General features: G+C 32.7%; 2 protein-coding genes across 2 annotated transcripts; one reads left to right on the top strand and one right to left on the bottom strand.

The window, feature by feature from the left end:
* Positions 1–312: 312 nt before the first annotated feature.
* On the top strand, positions 313–12,977 carry LOC125071933 (protein D1-like). Its single transcript, XM_047682371.1, has 5 exons — positions 313–345; positions 10,244–10,395; positions 10,750–10,870; positions 11,873–12,077; positions 12,762–12,977. The coding sequence occupies exons 2-5, from the start codon at positions 10,252–10,254 to the stop codon at positions 12,913–12,915; spliced, it is 624 nt and encodes a 207-aa protein (XP_047538327.1). The 5' UTR covers positions 313–345; positions 10,244–10,251; the 3' UTR covers positions 12,916–12,977.
* Positions 12,978–13,591: 614 nt separating this feature from the next.
* LOC125071997 (phosphatidylethanolamine-binding protein homolog F40A3.3-like) lies at positions 13,592–19,552 on the bottom strand. Its single transcript, XM_047682450.1, has 4 exons — positions 19,470–19,552; positions 16,070–16,193; positions 14,209–14,422; positions 13,592–13,747 (listed from the first exon to the last, which is right to left on the bottom strand). The coding sequence occupies exons 1-4, from the start codon at positions 19,545–19,547 to the stop codon at positions 13,609–13,611; spliced, it is 555 nt and encodes a 184-aa protein (XP_047538406.1). The 5' UTR covers positions 19,548–19,552; the 3' UTR covers positions 13,592–13,608.
* Positions 19,553–22,325: the final 2,773 nt, after the last annotated feature.

The raw sequence follows: 22,325 nt of genomic DNA, 5'->3' as shown, positions 1-22,325 counted from the left end.
TTTAGCCATAAAAAGTAGCCTACGCCCTTCCTTGGAGTTCAAACTTTCTTAAATAAGGTCATTCTTTTAATTAAATTCTTTACTTTTATGGTTTTGCTTAAGGTTTAACCTTTCATATCAATATATTTATGATATCTTCGACTTGAAAATACGTAACTACTTGGCTTCACTTGAAGTTGTCATGAATTAGGAAATATATATTTTTTTTTCTAATTTAAATAAACAAACCAAACTGTTTATGTTATAGTTGTAATATAACGTTATAAAAGTGAATATTATATAGAATACAATTATATAACTGATAATATTTTATTAAGTTTCACATAACGCATTGCAGACAGTCAAGTGAGTAACAACAATTAATAATGTCGTAAAATATTTTTCACAAAGCTGAATTTTAAAATTGTTATTTTTAAATTGTATTTATAAATTTTAAATTATTGTAGTGTAAAAATTATATATGTTATTTTAACTAATTATTCTTTAAGTTTTTCTTTATTAAATTATAAACAATATATATACCAAACATTATGTATTTGAACTCTCATCATTCTGAAGTATCGAGAAAGGATACCTGAAATTGCGGGTAAAATTCAAGATTGTTGATCAAGAAAGGTGAATAAACCAATACGATTATAAAACAAAAATTCCCAGACTTGAGATTGGTAACGATTGATGGTTTTGGAAGAAATTTATTTTAACTGGACTATTAATAAATTCTTCTTATAGTCCAGTTTTTCTATAATAAGGTGACCATTTACCCAATTATTCGTCGGTTTCCTAAAAAAAATACCAAACGTGTCATTCTTGTCTAGCACGTCCCCAATGCAGATGCTGCCACTGCAAAAGTACTTGAGCGACGCAAATTCTTACATTTATAAAACGAACCAAACTGGTGTGGTCATCTGGATACTAAAAAATTAATAAAATACCTTTCTAAGCTGGTCCACTTCTGGTGACCCATTAGATTCTTAGCTTAAAGACTGAGCCCTGTGATTCAGAGAGGTAATAATCCCAGAGTCTGAGGTATAATATCATAGGAGAACTTTTGGACCGCGTGTTTTTTTCTATAATTTGTATATCATGTCTTTATAGTATCATCTGAGGAATAAACAATGTTTTCTTCAGTTCTTTTCTGTGTTACTTCCCAAAGAAAATTTACTACTACTAAGATATCTATAGCTACTACAGTAATTTCTCGCTAACACAAAAAAAGTGTATTTTTGTACATGCAAGTTTCGATTGGAGGTTCTTTTAAACACAAATGTTGTGTTGTTAAATTAATATTTAATTAGTTAGGATTCTTACGAACACTTAAAACAACAAAAAGCATACGTGGTCTATACATTCTTCATTTAAAAAAAAACATTCAATTATTCATTCATTCATCAATTAGTCTGACGCAAACGGGTTCAGGGCTCATTTTTAGGACTAGGTTGTTTTTAATATATGTAAATTATTTACCTTATTTTGTTAATAAGCCCTGTGACATTACACTATTTGCAGATGATCTCTTATTTTTAAACTTGACACAAAGACGAACAACGTTGTAAGCAGTGCTCTGACACATGTCCTTGGTTTGTTTGACAAAAATAAATGCTAATACGTGTTACATTCCCTGTCAAATTTCAAGTTAAACTATTAAAGTAACTATGCGAGTTTCTTCGTTTTCCTCGTTTCTTCACGCTAGAGACTGCTTTCGGAAATAGTGGTAGTTTTTAAATATTGACGATTCAAGAAACGCTTTATTGTAAAGTTTTCTTGAATAAAATACTTTTGATTTGATTTATATCTATAATTTTTTTATTCGTTGTAAAAACGCATTTTCCTTCGTAAGAAACGGGGCCGTCTGTGCAAACTGCGCAGTGCAATTTTTCTTTGCATATCGACGACTTGTGGCCTTCAACATTGCACTGAAAGCAAAGTTCTTCTTTTTCCGCCTTGCCACCACGTTACCACCATTGCAGCCGTGCAAGCGGCTAGTTTAGGTTTGGCCACTTGAGGTGCCTTATGTGCAACCGTGGTGGTAATTCCCTCAGGGAGGGTAGCCTTTTTACCCTTTTTCGCTTATAAACCACAGCAGCCCAGGACTTCTCCTGCATTCCTATAGCTGAATCATCCGTGCTGGTGAAGCAGCTGATGGTTCTCGTTTAGGAGTATAGTGGGTGTTGGTTTAGCCTGGACATTTGTTGGACCAGTTTGCTGCACCTCTGGTTCGCAGCCGCCCGCTGGTGATATTTGTACCTGAGATCGGTCCCCAAGCCCCGCCAGACGGGTGTTAAACATAACACTAATTGACGAGACAATCGAAGTTTTGAACTCCTACAAAACCTGGGATTCCGCATCATGCTATGTTTGTTTCATTCGACACTTTAACCGCAGTTCGCATCGCCTGTGGTTAAGATATTATTTAATTTATAGATTATTACCAAAATTGTATCGATCACAAATCGATTGCTACCCCACAATTCTTCTTAGTGATTGTAAATTCTTGAATGTAGGTAATTGATTTCTGTAAATTACACATTATTTAACTAAAACAAACTATGAAGGATGATTCGTATGTAAAATACAACTACATTAAAAGCTATTTCGGTATCTACGTAATACGAAAAGACAAAGCCGTTGAACGTTTTATACTCTACAATCGTACATATTCATGCAAATGCATGAATGAAGTGAAAATAATTCACTCTTGTACGCCTACATTTACATGCACTACATCCTATTTAAGTCGAAATAAAAATTGGCTTCATTTAAAATATATTAAATTTCATTACGATGATATTTAACAGTATATTAGTGTGTACTGATATTCATAAACAGGATAAGGCTTTCTTTAAATTATCATGATCACTTATTTGTACACACAAATGTAAACTGACTAATAAGGTTGTAAAACGATTTAAAGCATTCAGCTCGGCCGAAAATACGCGATAACTATGTATTTTATTCATTCAATATGTACACAAGTGTGAACATATTGTACGTATTAAACACTTATATAATATTTATCTTCGTTATTATTTAACAGGGCGATCGGAAACAATGATCGGCTTGTACAAATCTTATACGTATATTAATAGGCCGACTTTTGTCCCAGTGATTACGGGACGATAGCTGCACATAAAAATTCGGTTATGGACTCATTTTAAAGAGCTCCATCTATGGAGATGTGCAGAAAAATAAAGAGGTTTATTGATTGCAATTTACGAAAATTACGATTTACGATTTAACAAAGAATTAATTTTGGAGAGCAGAAAAAAGTTACTGGCCGGATAGAGAGCGGTACTACTGTTGTATAAGAAACAAAAACGTAAACATAATTAAAGTTAATAATAATAATAACTGGTTATGTAGTTTAGCGCCTGTAAATAAAATATTTTGTTTGCCATATATAGTTATATTTAAATAATCTTTTAATTAATTAATTTTGTGCTATTTGCAAAACATTTATATGAGTTTTGGCAGTAGTTCCTCAGACTTCAATACGGTGGTCTAAGTCAGGTTTCACGAGTGAATTATAAATAATGTACCGTACTCGCTGCGGAAGGTATCGAATTATACCGGGTAATGCTCCTGTAAAAGACACTAGTTTTGTTTTTACTTTATCTAAATGAGGTTTCCGTGTCGTGTTATTATCCAAAACAAGTCCTAAATATTTTTCAATAGCAATATTATTTATAACAAGAGGTGTAAAAATAGCATTTTTTTTTTGTTTTTAGGTACAACTATAATGAAGTAAGTTTTTGGAATGTTGATCGTTAGCAGCTGAGACTGAAACCATACATTTTTTTTAATGACTGTATACTATTTGACATTAAAAAAAAAACATTTAAATAATTTGGCGCCATGGTTTAATCATTTTGGCGCCTATTCTAAAGTCTATTCATTCAGTCATTTTATTAGAAATTCCTAAAAAATATTTTGATTGAACGACGAACGGAAATTTCGTGGGTGACACACTAGTATTACGTTTTAGTTAGTTAAAAAACAGGAAATAAGACTTATCTTATCAAATAAATTGTTTTTTTTTAATTATTATTTTTTTGCGTAAATTGTACAAAGAACAATTTACTACCCAAGGTTTCTGTTACTATTACCTTCTCTTTCGTATTTATATATTTAATAAACATATAAAGCGTAGCCTTGAGCCCTGATGACCAACCCTTCATATAATATATGATAGTAGTATAATATATATAAATAACATAATAGTTATCTATAAACGAAGCAGATTTTTTAACCTCTTTCTCATGCGTTTATATAAATATTGAAACTACTCTTAATTTAAAAATATTAACGGTTCTTTAGTATATTTTTAAGGATTGATTCAATATAATAAATAAATCGATCTAATTATGTAATTCCTTTTCTTAAACAACAACTAAGCTACTGCCAAAAACATACCGAAAACCCATATTTCGGAATTTTCTGAAATTTTGGTCATTACCAAATCTCCTGTACACAAATATGGTCTATTATATTTCTCAGTTTTCACCGAACTTGAAAAAATCTCCTTCATCTTTTCTACACCTAAAACCAGATGACTAACACCTAAAACGCCATCAAAGCCGCAGGCGACAACTAGTATTACATATATAAACTCACTTCGTAATACCCTATTTTAAGGCCTATTTTAACCTTTAAAGGTATCAATTATTATACCGAGTGTCGCATATAACTTTTGATATTTCACAATCGTGTTCTCCGGTGAGATTCGAGTTTGTTCCAATAGGAAACCGCTCTACTGCTACTAAATTATACTTGTATACCGTGCAACGTGACGATTGTGAATAGAACTTATTCTAATAATTTAAATGACTTTGTTTTGTATGAGTTATTCATGCTTCTCGCATATACACCTGTTATATTATACTAGCTTGTCGTCCCGGCTTCAATCGGGTACAATAAGGGTATGTATACAACATTTAGATTGAAAAACAAACAAAAATAGAAAAAATATTGTTTTTTAAAGAACAAATTCTCGGCTTATTTCTACTATAATATAAATCAGAGTGATTCAATATGAATGATTCAATATGATTTTATTTCATTCCTATTAAATCAGAGTGATTCCTATTGAATTACTCTGATATTAAAAACCGTTCGTAGGTTAAAATATCTCAGACTAGGTACGTATGGCGGGATGTGACTTTGTGTTATACTGTGTAGAAATATTATAAATGGGATTTAGATTTTTTTATTAAATTATAAATAAAACTTAACCTTAATGTAATCTTCTTTATATTTTTGTGCTTCTGATAAGAAAGCTAATTATTATCTTATCGATGACTCTCGTCTGTGTCAAATACCGTCTGTCAAACCTACGTTGTTTAATTTACATGGGAAATATTAGGATTTTTGGGCTGTTCTGATTTATACTTCAATTACTTATACACACATTACATTTTTGTTTAACTTTTATTTAGCTTCTGTTAGATTACACAATCCATTTGGGTCCAATTTTGTAGCTAAAAAATTTATATTATTTAGTAGTACTTTTTTATATGATATGTGGCAAACGAGCGGGAGGCTCACCTGATGGAAAGTGATTACCATCGCCCATGGACATCTGCCACACCGGGGGGCTTGCAGATGCGTTGCCGGCCTTTAAGGAAGGAGTACGCTCTTTTCTTGAAGGTTCCCAAGTCGTATCGGTTCGGAAAAACCACCGGTGAAAGCTGGTTCCACAGAGTGGTTGTGCGAGGCAGAAAATATCTTGAAAATCGGGCTGTTGTGGATTTTCATACATCTACGGATGGTACTTCTAATTTTGACAAGATGTCCGAAGGTGAAATTCAGCAGCCAGGATTAATCCAAACAATTCCTCGGAACATTCCCCGGTAGAAGATGCAGAGTAATCATCAACATCTCTACGCGAAGCCAAAGGATCAAGCAGATCGGAAAAGGCTTGATCGTCGATAATTCTAGCTGCTCTACGTTGGATAAGGTCAAATGGAAGGAGCTGGTACTGGGGAGTACCCGCCCAGAGTATAGTTAATATAGTTTTAAATGCATGGAGTAGTAGTAGTAGTAACGTGAGATTATGTTTCCTAATTATTATTTTTTAGTATTAGAACGATTTTTTTGTCATAATATTGAGAATTTCCTGTCTCAATAGTTAGTTACCTTATCGGAGACCGACTCGCAATTAACCTGTTTTTTTTTTAAAAAAATAATTTTGTATGTGATGCGTTGTACCAAATTCTATTTATATCTATATATAGAGGTTAGGCATTTTAAGGCATTTGAAAATTTAGTTTTGACGTATAAATACCTGTGCAAATAGATCAGCTACTTTAATACTTATAAGTTATTTCGGAAAGAGTTTCTATTCCCGGTCCTTCTCTGGTCAGCGTATTGTCTTTACGGAACCTGTGGTAGTTTTGACATTGTCTATCAATAAGTAAGTTTTATTTAATCTATGCGGTAGTGTGTATTAAAATTATGTTTGTTAAGTAATAATAATAATCAAAGTTAATATTATTAATATTAATTAATATTATTAATTTTAAATTAATTAGAATTATTAAAGGTACGAAAGTCCAAAAAAAACTTTTGAATATAGGCGAAGTTTCGCAGGAGACCCACTAGTGTTATATGTGTCGCAGCCAACAAAATTTATCAGGTGTTTAATTACCAGCGTACAAGCGTCCTCTTAAATGACTTTCAGCCAATACATCTTCCTTTCAAGGAATAGATAAGCTGTTACCGCGACTTTACCAAAAAAATTACTTTTGTAGCCTAAGTAACTTCTTATTACATCACCTATCTGCCAGTGAAAGTCCGGTCAAAATCGGTCCAGCCGTTTCAGAGATTAGCCGGAACAAACAGATAGACAGACAAAATTAAAAAAGGGTTATTTTGGTATATGTACCGTTTATATATACATATGCATGCATTTAGTAAAAAGCGGCTATTGTAATATTACAAACAGACACTCCAATTTTAGTATATGTATAGAATATATAGGTAAGAGTAGATTCTCCTGAAAATAGAAAAGAAATATTAATATTTGTTAGGCTATAGCAAAATAATTTAATTAAGTACAATTATAGAAAATAAACATTTTAGTATGTCTATTTAAAAGATAAAAATCGTCGATTTAAGCGCGCCGCTTAGTTCAAAGTCTTGGCTGTTTATTCAATAGCCAATTAAGTTATTTATCTGTAACACATATAATTATATCATTCGTTAAATAAAAATAGAATATAAAATCCTATTTTACCCATATGTAGTTGTATTGTTATTAGGTTATTATTACAGAGACCTCCGTCGTAGACTTTTCTATAGCGTATTGGCTTACAAATATTATATGTACTCAAGTGTAGTGAAAACATAAAAGGAATATTTATAATAGAAAGCGTATAAAAACAATAAGTTTTGAACATAGATAATTTTAATCATTTTTATTAATTATTATATTACCTTGCTAGTTACTTTTGTAAATTAATAAAACCAAATAAAGTATTATCACATTGAGCCTTTAAATCTTTTATATTTTTGCTTAAATTATATATTATTGATAAATTTATGAATTAATATGAAAACTGGTCTCCTAGCGTGGGATTACTAAAGTCCATTCCACGAGTCGAACTTCTCATGAACAAAATACTCGCATCTTTTACTCTCACTCTTTCGGTAGATTTGCGCGACTAAAAAAACCTAATTAAATGATTTGGCTGAATGTCACGCGTATTTTTTTAACCTACGAGTTCACGAGGGATTTCTATTTAGGAACTCGTTTCGTAGAGAAATATTCGCTATGTGGGAAGCTTTATAATTTGTACTATTTAACTTAGTTTTTTCATAGAATATTTATTTAATAATCTATATATATAAAAATGAATTGCTGTTCGTTAGTCTCGCTAAAACTCGAGACCTGCTGGACCGATTTGGCTAATTTTGGTCTTGAATTATTTGTGGAAGTCCAGGGAAGGTTTAGAAGGTGAGTAAGGATGATAATAATGCTAGGAATTTAATAAAAACAGCTTTGTTTTTCCTTAGAAATAGGGATGGTCGATTATCATTGATTTTCGATGATCCTCGATGTTAGACAATAAAACATAGATGTTTTAAAATTGATTTTGGTTTATTTAAAGCATCGTTACATCTATTTCTCAAATTTAATAATTTCTTACCTTTAGGACGACGCAAAGTTTACAAAAAAACACCGATGTCATCAATTAACATCGATGTTTAGTGCGTTTAGTTTATGTCATAACATAGTAGTTTAGTTTATGTCATTATCGACGCCATAATCATATTTTTGCAACATGGTAACCAACAAACCAACCAACAAATAGATCGAACCTTTACTGTCGATTGATTCCTCTTATGACAAAGAGTGCATTCTGCATCCTTCTATCCCCCTATATATTATTATACTCTTTGCTTCTATCTTTGTAAGTGACGGTTACTACTACGTGTGCGAGAACTTTTTTTACTTCGGTGATCCTTTGCGATGTGCTCTTTTTTAACTTTTGTGATAGCCGAGATGGCCCAGTGGTTAGAACGCGTGCATCTTAACCGATGATTTCGGGTTCAAACCCAGGCAGGCACCACTGAAATTTCATGTGCTTAATTTGTGTTTATAATTCATCTCGTGCTCGGCGGTGAAGGAAAACATCGTGAGGAAACCTGCATGTTTCTAATTTCAACGAAATTCAGCCACATGTGTATTCCGCCAACCCGCATTGGAGCAGTGTGGTGGAATATGCTCCAAACCTTCTCCTCAAAGTGAGAGGAGGCCTTTATCCCAGCAGTGGGACATTTACGGGCTGTTTATGTTATGTAATTCAGATGCGGAAGTTGGTAAGCGTTGTGCTCACAATCTAACAGTGAAGAGAACCATTGTCCATGAATTACAATATTTTCTTCATCGGAACAACAATTTAGTAAACATGTTCAAAATAGCATTGTATCGAATGCCATCCGAAAGCCATAATATTGTCGTTCGAGCTGACAAAACACCTGCCGATGAGCCGATGCCGATGCCGATGAGGCTGATGACAAACAAGGAGGTTTAAATCGCTCACCATTGACGAAGTGGATGATGTCATTGTAGGAGAAAATTTACAATCTAGAGATATTGTGCTTCATCGTCGGAATAATGATTTGAAACATGTATCTAAAACACACAGGACTTATGATGTGTTACAATTTCCTTTGATCGTCTGGCAGGGAGACGATGGGTACCATTTTAATATAAAAATGGTTACACAAGTAACAGGCGCTGATGCCAAACAGGTGCCCACAAAAAGTTATTGCTATGAATTTCTATTCATAAAGACTCATGATCCGTGAAGGTGAAGTAAATCTTATTATTATCATATTCTGAGGTGCTTTTCCATCAGTTTGCAGTTGACATGCATGTCAATTGAGACTGAACGATTGACATACATCCGATTGAACCAAAGACAGCTTCGATCTGAAAAATACATTAATTATAAATGCTATGAAACAGTTGACCCAAAATTGCATGCAGTAGTTACCAAACACATGATACCCATGTATCTATCTGTATCTAAACTCTGCAAGGTCTATACCTCGCAGAGTTTTCAACTGTATGGTCGACGGCAAGTGTTCCAAGCGATTCCCAAGAGACCTGATTGCTGAAACCATCACGGGAAATGATGGATACTCATTGTATCGTCGGCGATAAGTTGCGGACAATGGTCGATTGGAAGTTGTTAGGGTAAAAGGACAAAATGTTGATGTAGACAATCGTTGGATTGTGCCATACTCGCCAATATTGTCCAAAGCTTTTGAAACTCACATTAATGTAGAACATTGTAACTCTGTGATGTCTATAAAGTACATATGTAATGTTAGCAAAGGTAGCGATATGGCCGTCTTCGCTATAACCGATGCAAATTATGAAGTATCACAGTACCAGATGGGTCGCTATATAAGTAGAAACGAAGCAATTTGGCGTATCTTTTCATTTGTGATCCATGAAAGACAAATACAGTAGCCCAAAAATAAAATATAATAATTAATTATATATTAATTACATGTGTAATATATAACTACACATGGAATTAATTGAAAATAATAATAATATAACCTCATTATAAATGAGGTTACATACAAGCATTTTTTTTTTATTAATTACGAATTCCTATTGTTTGTTTGAAAATTTATTTTATACGAAAGCTTAACTTTTTTTATTTATCGATTATGGCAGTACGAAGTCTGCCGGGTCAGCTAGTAAATTATAAATATTATCTAATTGCAGGTGGAAAGATGTACTTTCTCAACTGCATCTTTGTATCGCTTGTCCTAGCCGGTTGCTATGGAGACACACAAAACTCACGAGTCGCAACCGCATTTTTAGATAACAATCTCGTACCCAACATTGAGGTTGTGGCGCCACAAAATTTTATAAGCGTAAGTATTTATCAGGCGATGCTATTAAAATGCATAAACATTTTGAAATTCATGTTACATACAGTTGTATGAGGTGGAGGTTAGGGTGCATTTTAACCGATAACCGGGGATTCAACTCGAGACCAGCACCACTAAATTTATGTTTATAACTTGTCTTCTGCTAAGCGGTAAGGAAACCAGCATGTATCAAATTCCAATGAAATTCTGCCTCCTGTGTATCTATTCACTCAGATTGGAATAGCGTAGTGGAATAATCTATAAGTCTTTTCCTCAGTTGAAGACCTTAGCCCAGCAGTGGAGCATTAAAAAAGTTGTTACTTATTTTTAGACCTAAATGTTTAATTACAATTTCAGGTTAATTACTCATCCGTAAATGTGGATTTGGGTACTGTAGTCAACCCTATACAGACGTTATTCCAACCGTCTGTGAGTTACGAAGCCAATTCGACCGAGTTATATACTTTTATGTTTTTTGGTAATGTAATAATTAACTTTTTTTTTAATATGGTCTTGTAAAGTTTTTTTTTAAAACTGACAGTCAATCACAATCGTGTGTCACCGTTGCTCAAGACAATGGAAGTGAATCAAGACACGTTTAATCTGCTCTTTTGCCTTCTGCTAGTGCTTACTGAAATGTACTGGTATAAATTTGGGGCCAATTCTATAAACTTATAATGGCTACGTAACGTAGTTAGTAAAGTTTTCGAGGTCAACTATCGATAGTTCTGCAACGCTAATTTATTTTTCTCAAGTCTTGTTAATTTATTTTATTGTGTCTGTTATTTAATACGTATTTAATTATTTCAAACCGAGTGTTCAACGACACATCTTTATATCGATTACGATACGATCCCGATTATATTCCGATGCCGCTTTGTCTTTTACTTGGTGGTAGGGCTTTGTTCAAGAACGTCTAAGCTATTCTACCGCCAAACAGTAATACTCAGTATTGTTGTGTTCCGGTTTAAAGGGTGGGTGAGCCAGTTTAATATACTGGTACAAGGGACATAGCATCTTAGTTCTCAAGGTTGGTGGCGTATTAGCAATGTAAGGAATTTTTAATGAAGTAAATTAAAATGCTTATTGTCTATGGGCGGTGGTGACCGCTTAAAATCAGGTGGACCATTTGCTCGGCCGCTTAACTATATCATCTACAGTATTCGATGATAGGCATTATTTATTCCACTGCTAAACAGAGTGGAGAGTGGAGATAGTGAGTTATTGCAGGCACAATGGGTATGAGATATTATTTCTAAGGTAATGTTTTTTTTAAATTATAATAGATAACCAAGAACTACCCGCTACCTAATGGTGGTGGACACCACCGCTACCACCACCACACTGACGTACCCGGTCAGACCAGATGGTCTGACCTGACCATCAGATGCCTCTTTGCCAGTCCGCCTATTTATTTCATTTTATTATGATACAATATTAAATTGATAATATTATATTAAATAAATATCTCCTAAATCAGGGCCAGATCTTCCAATCGACGTGGTTCCAAGATACACGCAGTTCCTCCACTGGTTGATCGTGAACATTCCGGGTGAAGATATGGAAAATGGCGACACCGTGTCTACACATTTTCCACCCACTCCGTACCCTGGAGGCTTCCCCTACTTATTTCTCCTTTATAAGCAGAACGAGAGGATTGACCCTGAACCTCTAAATTCGCTACGGTAAATAATTATCCGTTTTAATAAACTCTATTCGAATTAATATTTTTACTGCACAAACAAATCCTACCAAATGTTGCCTGTTATGTTTATGCTTATTTTATTAATTTTAATGGCAGTCGGTTGATCCATGATTGGACCTTATACTAGTCAAAGGTTAAATTTCTACAGCGCCATCTAGTTTCAAAAAATGAGTCAAGAAAAGTAATTTATAAAAATAATTCTTCAATTAAGTTATTATTTATTTCAATATTATGGGAGTACTACTAAGGGGGTGTAAAAGTAAACCTGCTCATGACAACTCTAGAAAAAACAGGACTTATATTTGAATTTTAAGACACGGGCATATGAATCAGTGACATGAAACATAATATTGATCAGTGAATAAACCACATATATTTGGTAAGCCTCATCTTATCCTTTGTGTTCCCATTCCTTAAACAAGCTTTCTTCTGAAAGGTAAATACGTATTATAGTAAGATTTCCATGCATGGAAGGGGGAAGAAATGAAACATAAACAAACTTAAGAATTACGAATCCATAACCAACGTCATAGAACATTGAGGACATCGGCCAAAGCGGCTCCCATCAATTCAATGACATGATTGTTTATTTGTCTTAACAGCTCCTGTTGTTGATTATGCCATAGCATCTAGAAAATTATTTATCAATATGTTTTTTTTTCAGTTTAATTCTAAATCGTCCGGGCTTTGACCCCGTGGAGTTTAAGAGACAACACAGCCTCACCGGACCCTTAGCTGGTAATTTTATGCGAGAACAATACTTATCGGTTGATGCGCTTGAAAATATTATTAGTTCTTTACGACCGTCCATTCTTTAGTATTTATTTTATTGCACTTCGATTTAAATACATATTGCGTGTTATTAACATATTTGATTAGAATTACTAAAATCAAAATAAACGTATTTCAGTTTACTTCATGGTGTTATTATTTCTAATATCCATGATTAAATTCGTCATCTCAACTAGCTGTACGTTCGGACATCATCTGTAAATTTTATTTACTTTCCAATAGTAGCAGCACATACTGGCTCCAAAAAAAATAAACCACTCAAATGCACAAAAATAAATCACAAAATCAGTCCAACCATTTAAGAAGAATTAAGTTATATACACGATTACAGTACATAAGATTTAAATATATTTAGATAATGTCCATTGAAACGTTACAAATTGAAAATTATCTTTAGTATTATAATAACCCACACAGGACACATGAACTGACGATACGATGAGGAAAGAGAACAGGTAGAGCGCCCATTAGTAAAGGGTTATCCTCCTTAATGTTCAGCAGAAGGTTATTCCATCCATCCAGGGTGGAATTAGCAACTAGTATGAAATTATATCGTAGAATTATTTTAAAACAAACAGTTTTAAAATAATTTTAATGAAAATATTCATTGTACAAATGTAAACCATTTGACTTATTTTGCCTACGGTACTGGACCCATTTAAATGTCAATAATATGGGAGAAAGTGACAATAAAAAAATATATTTGTGAATAGAATTTATTAAACGCCCAAGCTCTTGTACAAGAGAGGTACGTAGTCGTCAAACTGTGCTCGGTAGAAGTTCCCAGCGACTGGAGCTCCTAAGTTATACTTCTCGGCGAATTTTTGAGTGGAGAAAGCAGCACGACCGTCGATCGACCTGATATAATAAAATTTGGACATTTAAATGGGGATAAAAATAGAATTAAATCTTTATGAAATTAAGACAAAAATTTAAGGATGTATCCAAAATTGATAATAGGATATATAAGTCCCACTGCATTTTAAAACGTCTTGAACACTCAGTCTATGGTACTGATTCAATATAACTACTGAGTTTGAGTCTGTTACGTCTGTTAGTCTTTACGTTTAGTACTGTTGGGTTAAAGTGACAATTCAAAAGTGCTTGTAACAGCCTACTTGAATATAGTATGATTTGATTTTATTTGCCGATCTAACTTACCCTTTTATATATTGATAAAAAAATTTACACGGGACGCGGGTCATGGGTTACGGGTCACGGGTATCTCAAGTAGTTATTTTGAAAACATGCTCAAATCAAAACCAGTGAAAACATTAAATATTCGTGCTATGAAACAAGAAATATCATCTTAAACTCACGTGTTAGTCAGCCTCGTTTCATCAAAGCTTAGTTTTCCAGGCTGCTTGTAAAGTATGTACACGTAGCGATGGATGCCAGTACCCTCTGGCGGGCCGGAACCGATGTATCCGGATAAGACTTCGCCCTTAGATACATCGCTGCCTGGAATGTTCACTACAAGCCAGTGGTGCCATTCACGGTAGACCTTCTCTGGACCATCGTAATTGTCTGGATCTATAAAGGTAAAATTTTTGATGAAGTTCAATCCGATAATATTACTGGAATATACATAATTAATAGTTTGCAAATTCCGAATTACTATTCCCGGGACCGTGTAAGTTTGAAACTCTCAGTAACTGACCAGAGTTTGCATTTTTGTACTTTGTCCCGATTTGGTCCGTCTGCGAAGGTACCACCAGTACATCAAATTTTCCGCGAAACAAATATACTTATAAAATATATTTATTGTTGTGTACCGTATTGAAGGGCGAGTGAGCCAGTCTAGTCTGGCCTCTACAGACTACATTGGCTCAAGGGACCAGGGACTTAACATCTTAGCTCTCATAGTTGGTGGCGCATTGGCGATGAAAGAAATGGTAATATTTCTTTTAGCACTAATGTCTATGGGCCTTGGTTATAAGTTATCATCAGATAACCTATTGTCTGTTTGCCAAACTGTACCATAAAAAAATAAGATTGGGAGAAAGTAGATCGAGCACTTGAGTTTGTACAAACTATTATGCCATACAGTATCCCCAACGAGAGAACACAATCAGTTGCATATTTACAGATAGCGTTTTAAATATCATGCAATGCAGAGGTTATTTGTTTACATGGTGGTAGGGTTTTGTGCAAGCCCGTCTGGGTAGGTACCATAAGATATTCTACCGCCAAATAACAGTACTCTGTATTGTTGTGTTCCGGTTAGAAGGGTGAGTGAGCCAGTGTAATCACAGGCACAAGGGACATAACATCTTAGTTCCCGAGGTTGGTGGCGCATAAGTGATGTAAGGAATGGTTAATATTTCTTACAGCGCCTTTGTCTATGGGCGGTGGTGATCACTTACCATCAGGTGGCCCATTTGCTCGTCCGCCAACCAATGCCATAAAAATAAAAAAAAATACAATATAATGTAACAAGTATGGAATAAATCTATTAAGCCGCTATTGATAAAATAAAATACTTATACGTCAAAAAATTCAGACAAGATTAAAATACTCAGAGAATCTTTGATAACGTTTTCGATTACGGTATTTAAATTTGGCTTACGGACACACGGCTTATCGGGATATCAAACGAAACGAATCTGGATAAAAAATTCACGCATACATGATGTAAGTATTAAAATTACAACAAGGATTACTTGCTAAACTAACCTTCTCCTTGAACTTAAAGGAAAGGATAGAAAACTGACATCAGTTTGTAAGAGTAGAAGGCGAATACAAAATGTCAAGAAGATAATTTTTAGTTATAAGATGGTTTTGTAGAGTGACGTGACTGGAATGATAGCAAATAGTATGTAAGTTTAAAAGTAGATTACATGACAGATAGGCTGAAAGTAAGCAGCTTATCTCATGATTGATACAATGATGATTTGATGATGTGCGCTTGATGGATTTATTTTCTTTTTTTTTGCTTACGTTGGCTAACGAGCTTATGGGCCACATGATAGTACCTAAGTGGTCACCACCGCCACCATCACCTATATGCTTATGCTTGCCTGGTTTTTAACCCGCAATCATCGGTTAAGATGTACACGGTCTAAGCACTGGGTCATCTCGGCTTCTGGATGTGGTATGCTGTACAAGAAAGAGTTCACTATGGAAAGCACAGAAAAATTAACTAAAATATAACGAAGATATACATATAAGAACACTTACCGGTGAAAATGAGGGTATAATATGAATTGGAGTCTGCTTCGAATGAGACGTTAGGTTGGTTCTTCACTTGAGTGGGGGTGAGTTCATTTCCCTGCTGAGCTACGACACCGCTTGGGTATGTGAGCTAATTAGGAACATTACAATTATATTAGTATAACAATAACCACTTACGCTAAGGAAATTGACTATTAATCGGCTAATCTATAAACTAAATAAAAAATATATGTGCGTCAAGGGACGCCCGATAGAGGTGATAACTGAAACGATAATTTTAATATGTACATTAGAATTTTGTGTATGTATCTCCCATAAGAAATTTATCATTTCAAAAACTAACAAACTCATAAACGATCTAATAATAAAATCAAAATAAAAATATACTTTATTCGAGTAGGCTTTTACAAGCACTTTCGAATCGTCATTTAAAAAACTAATTTAAGTAAAGCTACCACCGGTTCGGAATGTAGATTCTATCGAGAAGACCGGCAAGAAACTCAGTAGTTACTCTTTTTCAACATCAATAGATGTACCTACCCACTCATCAGATATTCTTTCGGTCAATATTTTTATAAATGTCTAAATAGTTATCAGTCAAATTCGAAAAACTTTATCGTATGCTATATTTTTTACAGGGTATCAAAATTAAATTTTGATTTGTATACTTGACTTTTTACTGTACATTTTATCAACACATTTTATCATTGAATGAACTATAATTTGATATCGAGTGTCTGAAATATATCGTCACAAGCAATTATTTACCGTTGTTTTAAATATTAGATTGAAATTTAAAATTCACTTACGCTATTATATAAATATTTTATTATTCAATCCAACAAAGATATGGAGATAAAATTAATAGTTACGTGACCATTTTTTTTAAATATCTTTCAGCAAAACAATTAATCAATCATACGGTTATTTCTGCTGTAATTAGTTTTCTACCTTTGATTGTTTATTATGTCTAAATACATTACTGATGGAAATTAATAAATAAACTTCATTACAAATATAACAAATTAAAAATAAAACTCTTTTCGATTCTTATTAATTTTCTAAATTGATTAAGAATATATTCGATTTGCAGATACTTAACGATATTACATGAACAATTCTTATATAATTAAAGTTTGTATAAGCTAAAAACAGTTTAAAACTCAACTTAAGTTTTACATACGTAATATTTTTTATCCAATTGAGTCAACTTTGTACAGTTATCGTTGGCACAAACGTTTGGTTTCTGGCATAGTACCAGCAAGATACGCGCAGCAAAGTATTTTCGAAAAATTGTTAAAAATAAAAGATGCCTTACAATGTATACCATATCTTTAAATGTATGTAGTAACAATCACACACGTAAACCAATTCATTAATTAATTAATATATAACTAGTGAGTCACCTGCGATACTTCGCGTTTATTCAACAGATTTTTTAGGAAGTTAATGAAGACGAAACCTATGACAGGTTTTGTTCTGATTTCATATCATTATAATCATTCGGCGCCAAATGATGAAACATCCTTTAAATGATTTTTTTTAAATCAAATAGTATGCATTAAGTTCAGTTAGAATGTTTACGTTTTAAATCTTTCTTCTTATACAGCCGTTATTATAGTATCGTAACAATTCAGTAAACTACAATCAAGAATCCTCTTTATTTTTCTGCACATCTACGACTGGAGCTCTTAATAATGAGATAACCGTTTTTTTGTGTGCAGCTATTGTCCCATAATTACTGGGATAAAAATCGGCTTACGCTATTAATATATATAATTAATTTTAATTGTATATATTGTATATAACATCCAGTACGATTACTGAGAAAAAAATAATCAATATAACTCATGTTTACTTCGCGTACATACACATTAACTACTCAAAAGATTACAAATTTTACTTGACGATAGGGCTTTGTGCAAGCTCGTCTTGGTAGGTACCACCCAAACATCAGATATTCTACCGCCAAATAGCAGTACTCAGTGCAAGATATAACTTGTTTTATTCGACGAGACAATCGCCTAAATTTATGTTAAAGATAAATTACATAATTGCTTAAATCATTATTTTCATTCATTGTGATAATTTCTTTATCACAAAATAAAAATGAGATAAATGTGACAATGGAATGTTCGAACTAAGATTAGAATTTAATGATAAGTGTAATATTATATGTATGTGTAAATTTGATTATATAATGATAATTAAAGTATGTAAACATTATTCCATTGTAATTACACACGAATCTTTTTACAAAAATGTTTTTAATAAGTCATTAAAGGTCTCATTGACTTCGTCCGGAACTAGTCTTTTATTTTATTTGCTTCAAACAAATTATAGCTCCGAAATCTGTGCAACCATTTAGGAAGAGTTGAGTTATTAATATATTTTATAAAGATATTCTATAATATTAGATACAGCCTTACAGTTTTAATTTTAATAATCCATAGACTAGTATTTACAGTATGAATTAAAGTATTCGTGAACATTGTGCGTATTTATTATAAAAGTATCTATTTATTGTTGTTACGTGTTGTAACTTCCGAATACTAGATGGCGTTATTTTAAAATGATAAAAAAATCGCGATGGCAAGATTCGCTATTTTTTTATATAGGACAGTGGACAATATATAAATATTGTTGTAAGTAGCATCTTATTTTTGTATGTGTAAACATTAGCGTTATTCAGCATCCTTAGAATCGAGCGAGCTAGATGTTCAGTATTATTTATTTTATTTGTAAGTAACCATAATTCTGAGTACTAAAAACGTACGTACGTTTTTTTTATTAATTAATTTTATCATTTACTTATTGCGACAGAGAATGTTATGTAAAGAGAATACAATAATTTACATTGATACAACATGATGCAACTCGATACAATAAAGCGTCCATTAATTTTTTCTATAAAATCGTATTAAAAAACGGATGGCTACAGTACAGTACAGTACAGTAGTATTTGGTAATAAACCGTAACCTAACACTGTTGTATGCTAAAATAAAGCAAAACAACGCGCTTTTATGAATGAATCAGACAATATAGCATTTTTATGGCATTGTTGTGACCGTAAAAACAAAACTATTATTTGCTATAAACCAACCAACCACCAACATGTAATAATTATATAACTACCTATTTACTTAGTTTTTAGTTTTACACATATAAAACACAAAGACTATACTATATATATTATTATTTATGTAAACGACTTCATATTTAGAATAATTATTACGTGTTATTATCTTTAAAATTGGAATTAGTTTTATTTTATCACAATATGTATATAAATCAACGAGTAACACTATGTCCGTTACGTTAATAATTATTTTAAGCCGATAGCATTGTATTTATTTATTGTCATTTTTTAAATTTAATCCTAAAATATTGTAAAAATTTAAATACCTCTATGGTTTTGCTGGGTGGGGTAGGGATGACATCTGGAACAATTTTGCTCGATTGGAAGGCACTGGCGACCGACATTTTGTCTGTAAAAAATGTTTGTTTGGTACAAATAAATAAATAAAAAAAATCTTAAATACTGATCCTAAAAAAATCATCCAGGCAACTTTACAGTACTGGGAGGGATTAATAATACTATGTATCATTAATTCTATGATAATGATAGATGAGATGAGATATTTAGCATTTGACAGGAAGATAAATATTTTATGTGTGTGTAAAATAAATATAATATATTTCATATTTATTTAACTCGTTTATAAAAATTGTAAAGCGTATAATTTATTAGCGTATATTATATTGTTTACATTTAAAATAACTTAAAAAAAAAGGAAAAAGCGGTTTAAAGATTGCACTTCAATTGTGACTCCACTTTTTGAAAATCTCAATTATTAAAATACGATTCTCTCTATTTTATGCTTTATCTAAAACATTTATCACTAAAGTGAAAATATAATAAATATTTGTGAAATTCAAAGCATACTTAGTACGAAATATTGCCATGTGTGATAATTTAAAATATCTATACAATATTACATTTGATTACCTTTGTAAAAGCGATGTCACAAGATGAATTCCTTATAAAAACTGACCAGCGAAACTTCACGTATCAGAAAACAAAATTATACTGATAAGAGCCAATGTGCGATAGCCTACGTTCCTTAGGTATTCGAACAATTGGCGATAACGTGGCATTTTATTGGCAAAATTATACAAGTGCTATTATGGATAGAGTATCTTTATATACTGGTTATGGTATGAATATATTTTGTGGTCGAAATCGATAATTCAAATGAATACAATGGAGACAAATGTAGCAGATAATAATAGGCACATGTGCGTATAAGGTTTTTTTAGAACACGAGATAGTATAGGCAGCCTTCGAAGCTCTTGAGAGTTTTTGAGGCTTTTTACATAAAAATCAAACTTACTGGACCAATCCTGATTTTTTACGTATCACAATAGTGTTACCTGGCGGGTGTTTTTTATGTTATAGTTAGGCGGACGGGCAAATGGGCCAACTGATGGTAAGTGGTCACCACATAGACATTGACGCTGTAAAAAATAATAACCATTCCTTACATTTCACCAATGCACTACCAACCTCGGTAGCTAAGGTTTTATGTCCTTTATGCCTGTTACACTGTTCACTCACCCTTCAAATCGGAACACAACAATACCAAGTATTGCTGTTTGGTGGTAGAAAATGGGTATGAGTGTTAATTGGCGTCTATTTTGTATTTAAAGTTTTTGCAAGGTGGGAATCAGAGAGCGCCAAAGTTGTAATGCCTTTTATAGCATGACACTTGGCTAAAACCCAAAAACAAAGATTATTTTCCTGTTACCAATTTAAAAAAAAAACTAATGTTTGTGCGGGTATTAACAAAAACAATAGAAATCAGACAAAAAAAGTTTATTATTTTTTTAAACAAATTTAAGACGAAATCAAAAACAAGTAACAACAATTTACGTATCATACGCTTACAGTAATCGTAAATACTAAATTAACACTAAATTATTTAACACGTAAGCATTTATGATTATCATTAATTAACAATGAACTTAATTAATTTCAACTAGTTCTTTTACGAAACGTTTAATTATAATTTCATTCTTCAATTCATGACTTAGACGAACCCATTCCATGCCTTTTATTAAAAACAAACTACTATAACGCACTAGTGCTTTGCTTGCAGCTCTGTCCGAAAATATTTCCCATTACTCACTGCTAACTTTAAATCGTATGTGTCAAACACATTGGATGCGTTCATGATACATAACTGCGCATGCGTACCACTAACGAACATCGGACTCTGAATACGTCAAACATGTTCGTGCGATTCCATGAAGACGTAATGTATGTTCAAAGAACGTCAATAAACTTCACGTAATCGGACTGTCCGAAGAATACTCAACCATGAAGCCATGGCTACTGAGACTACTACTATTGTGTGTGACTGTGTGCGAACTCAAGTCGAACTGTGTTTTATATTCGTTTTGCTTTGTGTCCATACTTATGAACCAAATATTCGTATTAGATATTCGTATTCGCGATATTCTTGTTCTCACGTGTGTTCCCGACCTATAATGTTGAATCATTACAAGCTTTTATTTAACTTCATCTTATGTTGGTATCTCTGTTTGTCAAAACTTATCAATCGATTATGAACTCTTTACACATTTTAAAATGTGATACATTTTTTAGAGATGTCGTTTACGATACGTTCCCGAATTATTCCGATGCAATTTCGACCGAATCGCAACTGCATCGTAGTGTTAGTTGATACGACCAAACGGCATCGGTTACGGTTCGATTCGATTGCTATAGTGACAATATTTAATAGAATTGCCCCCATATTTAACCAACCAATTGAGATTGAATATTACTGTGATTGGTGACAATCGACTGTACTATATTGTATATTTTTAACGACATGCATTAAATAAAAGCTTGTTTAAAAAAAAGTTTTATAATCCAATCTTCAATCAAATATTAATTGTTTCATAATATAATGGATCGATGAATGGATCTTTTAAGCAATCTTCATATTTTCAAGTCTCAAGATTGCGTTGTACGATTTGACAATTAATCATTCACCCGTTCATTTAAAATATAAGCAAATGTCTTTTAAGAGAAAGAATGACTAATTTGAATGTCACCTGTTATTTATGATTATTTTTTATTTTCTTTTAAAAGTATGAAATAAGAATTATAAAATGATTCGCGCCTTGAATGACTTAAATATGAATGCGGTATTTTTTTTATATAGAATTTAGAGTTTACTGGACTAGGAATTA

The sequence above is a fragment of the Vanessa atalanta genome, chromosome 20, assembly GCF_905147765.1.
Source record: "Vanessa atalanta chromosome 20, ilVanAtal1.2, whole genome shotgun sequence".
In the NCBI taxonomy this organism is placed as follows: domain Eukaryota; kingdom Metazoa; phylum Arthropoda; class Insecta; order Lepidoptera; family Nymphalidae; genus Vanessa; species Vanessa atalanta.
The sequence above is the reverse complement of the archived record's forward strand: the minus strand, read 5'-3'. Positions and strand labels throughout refer to the sequence as shown.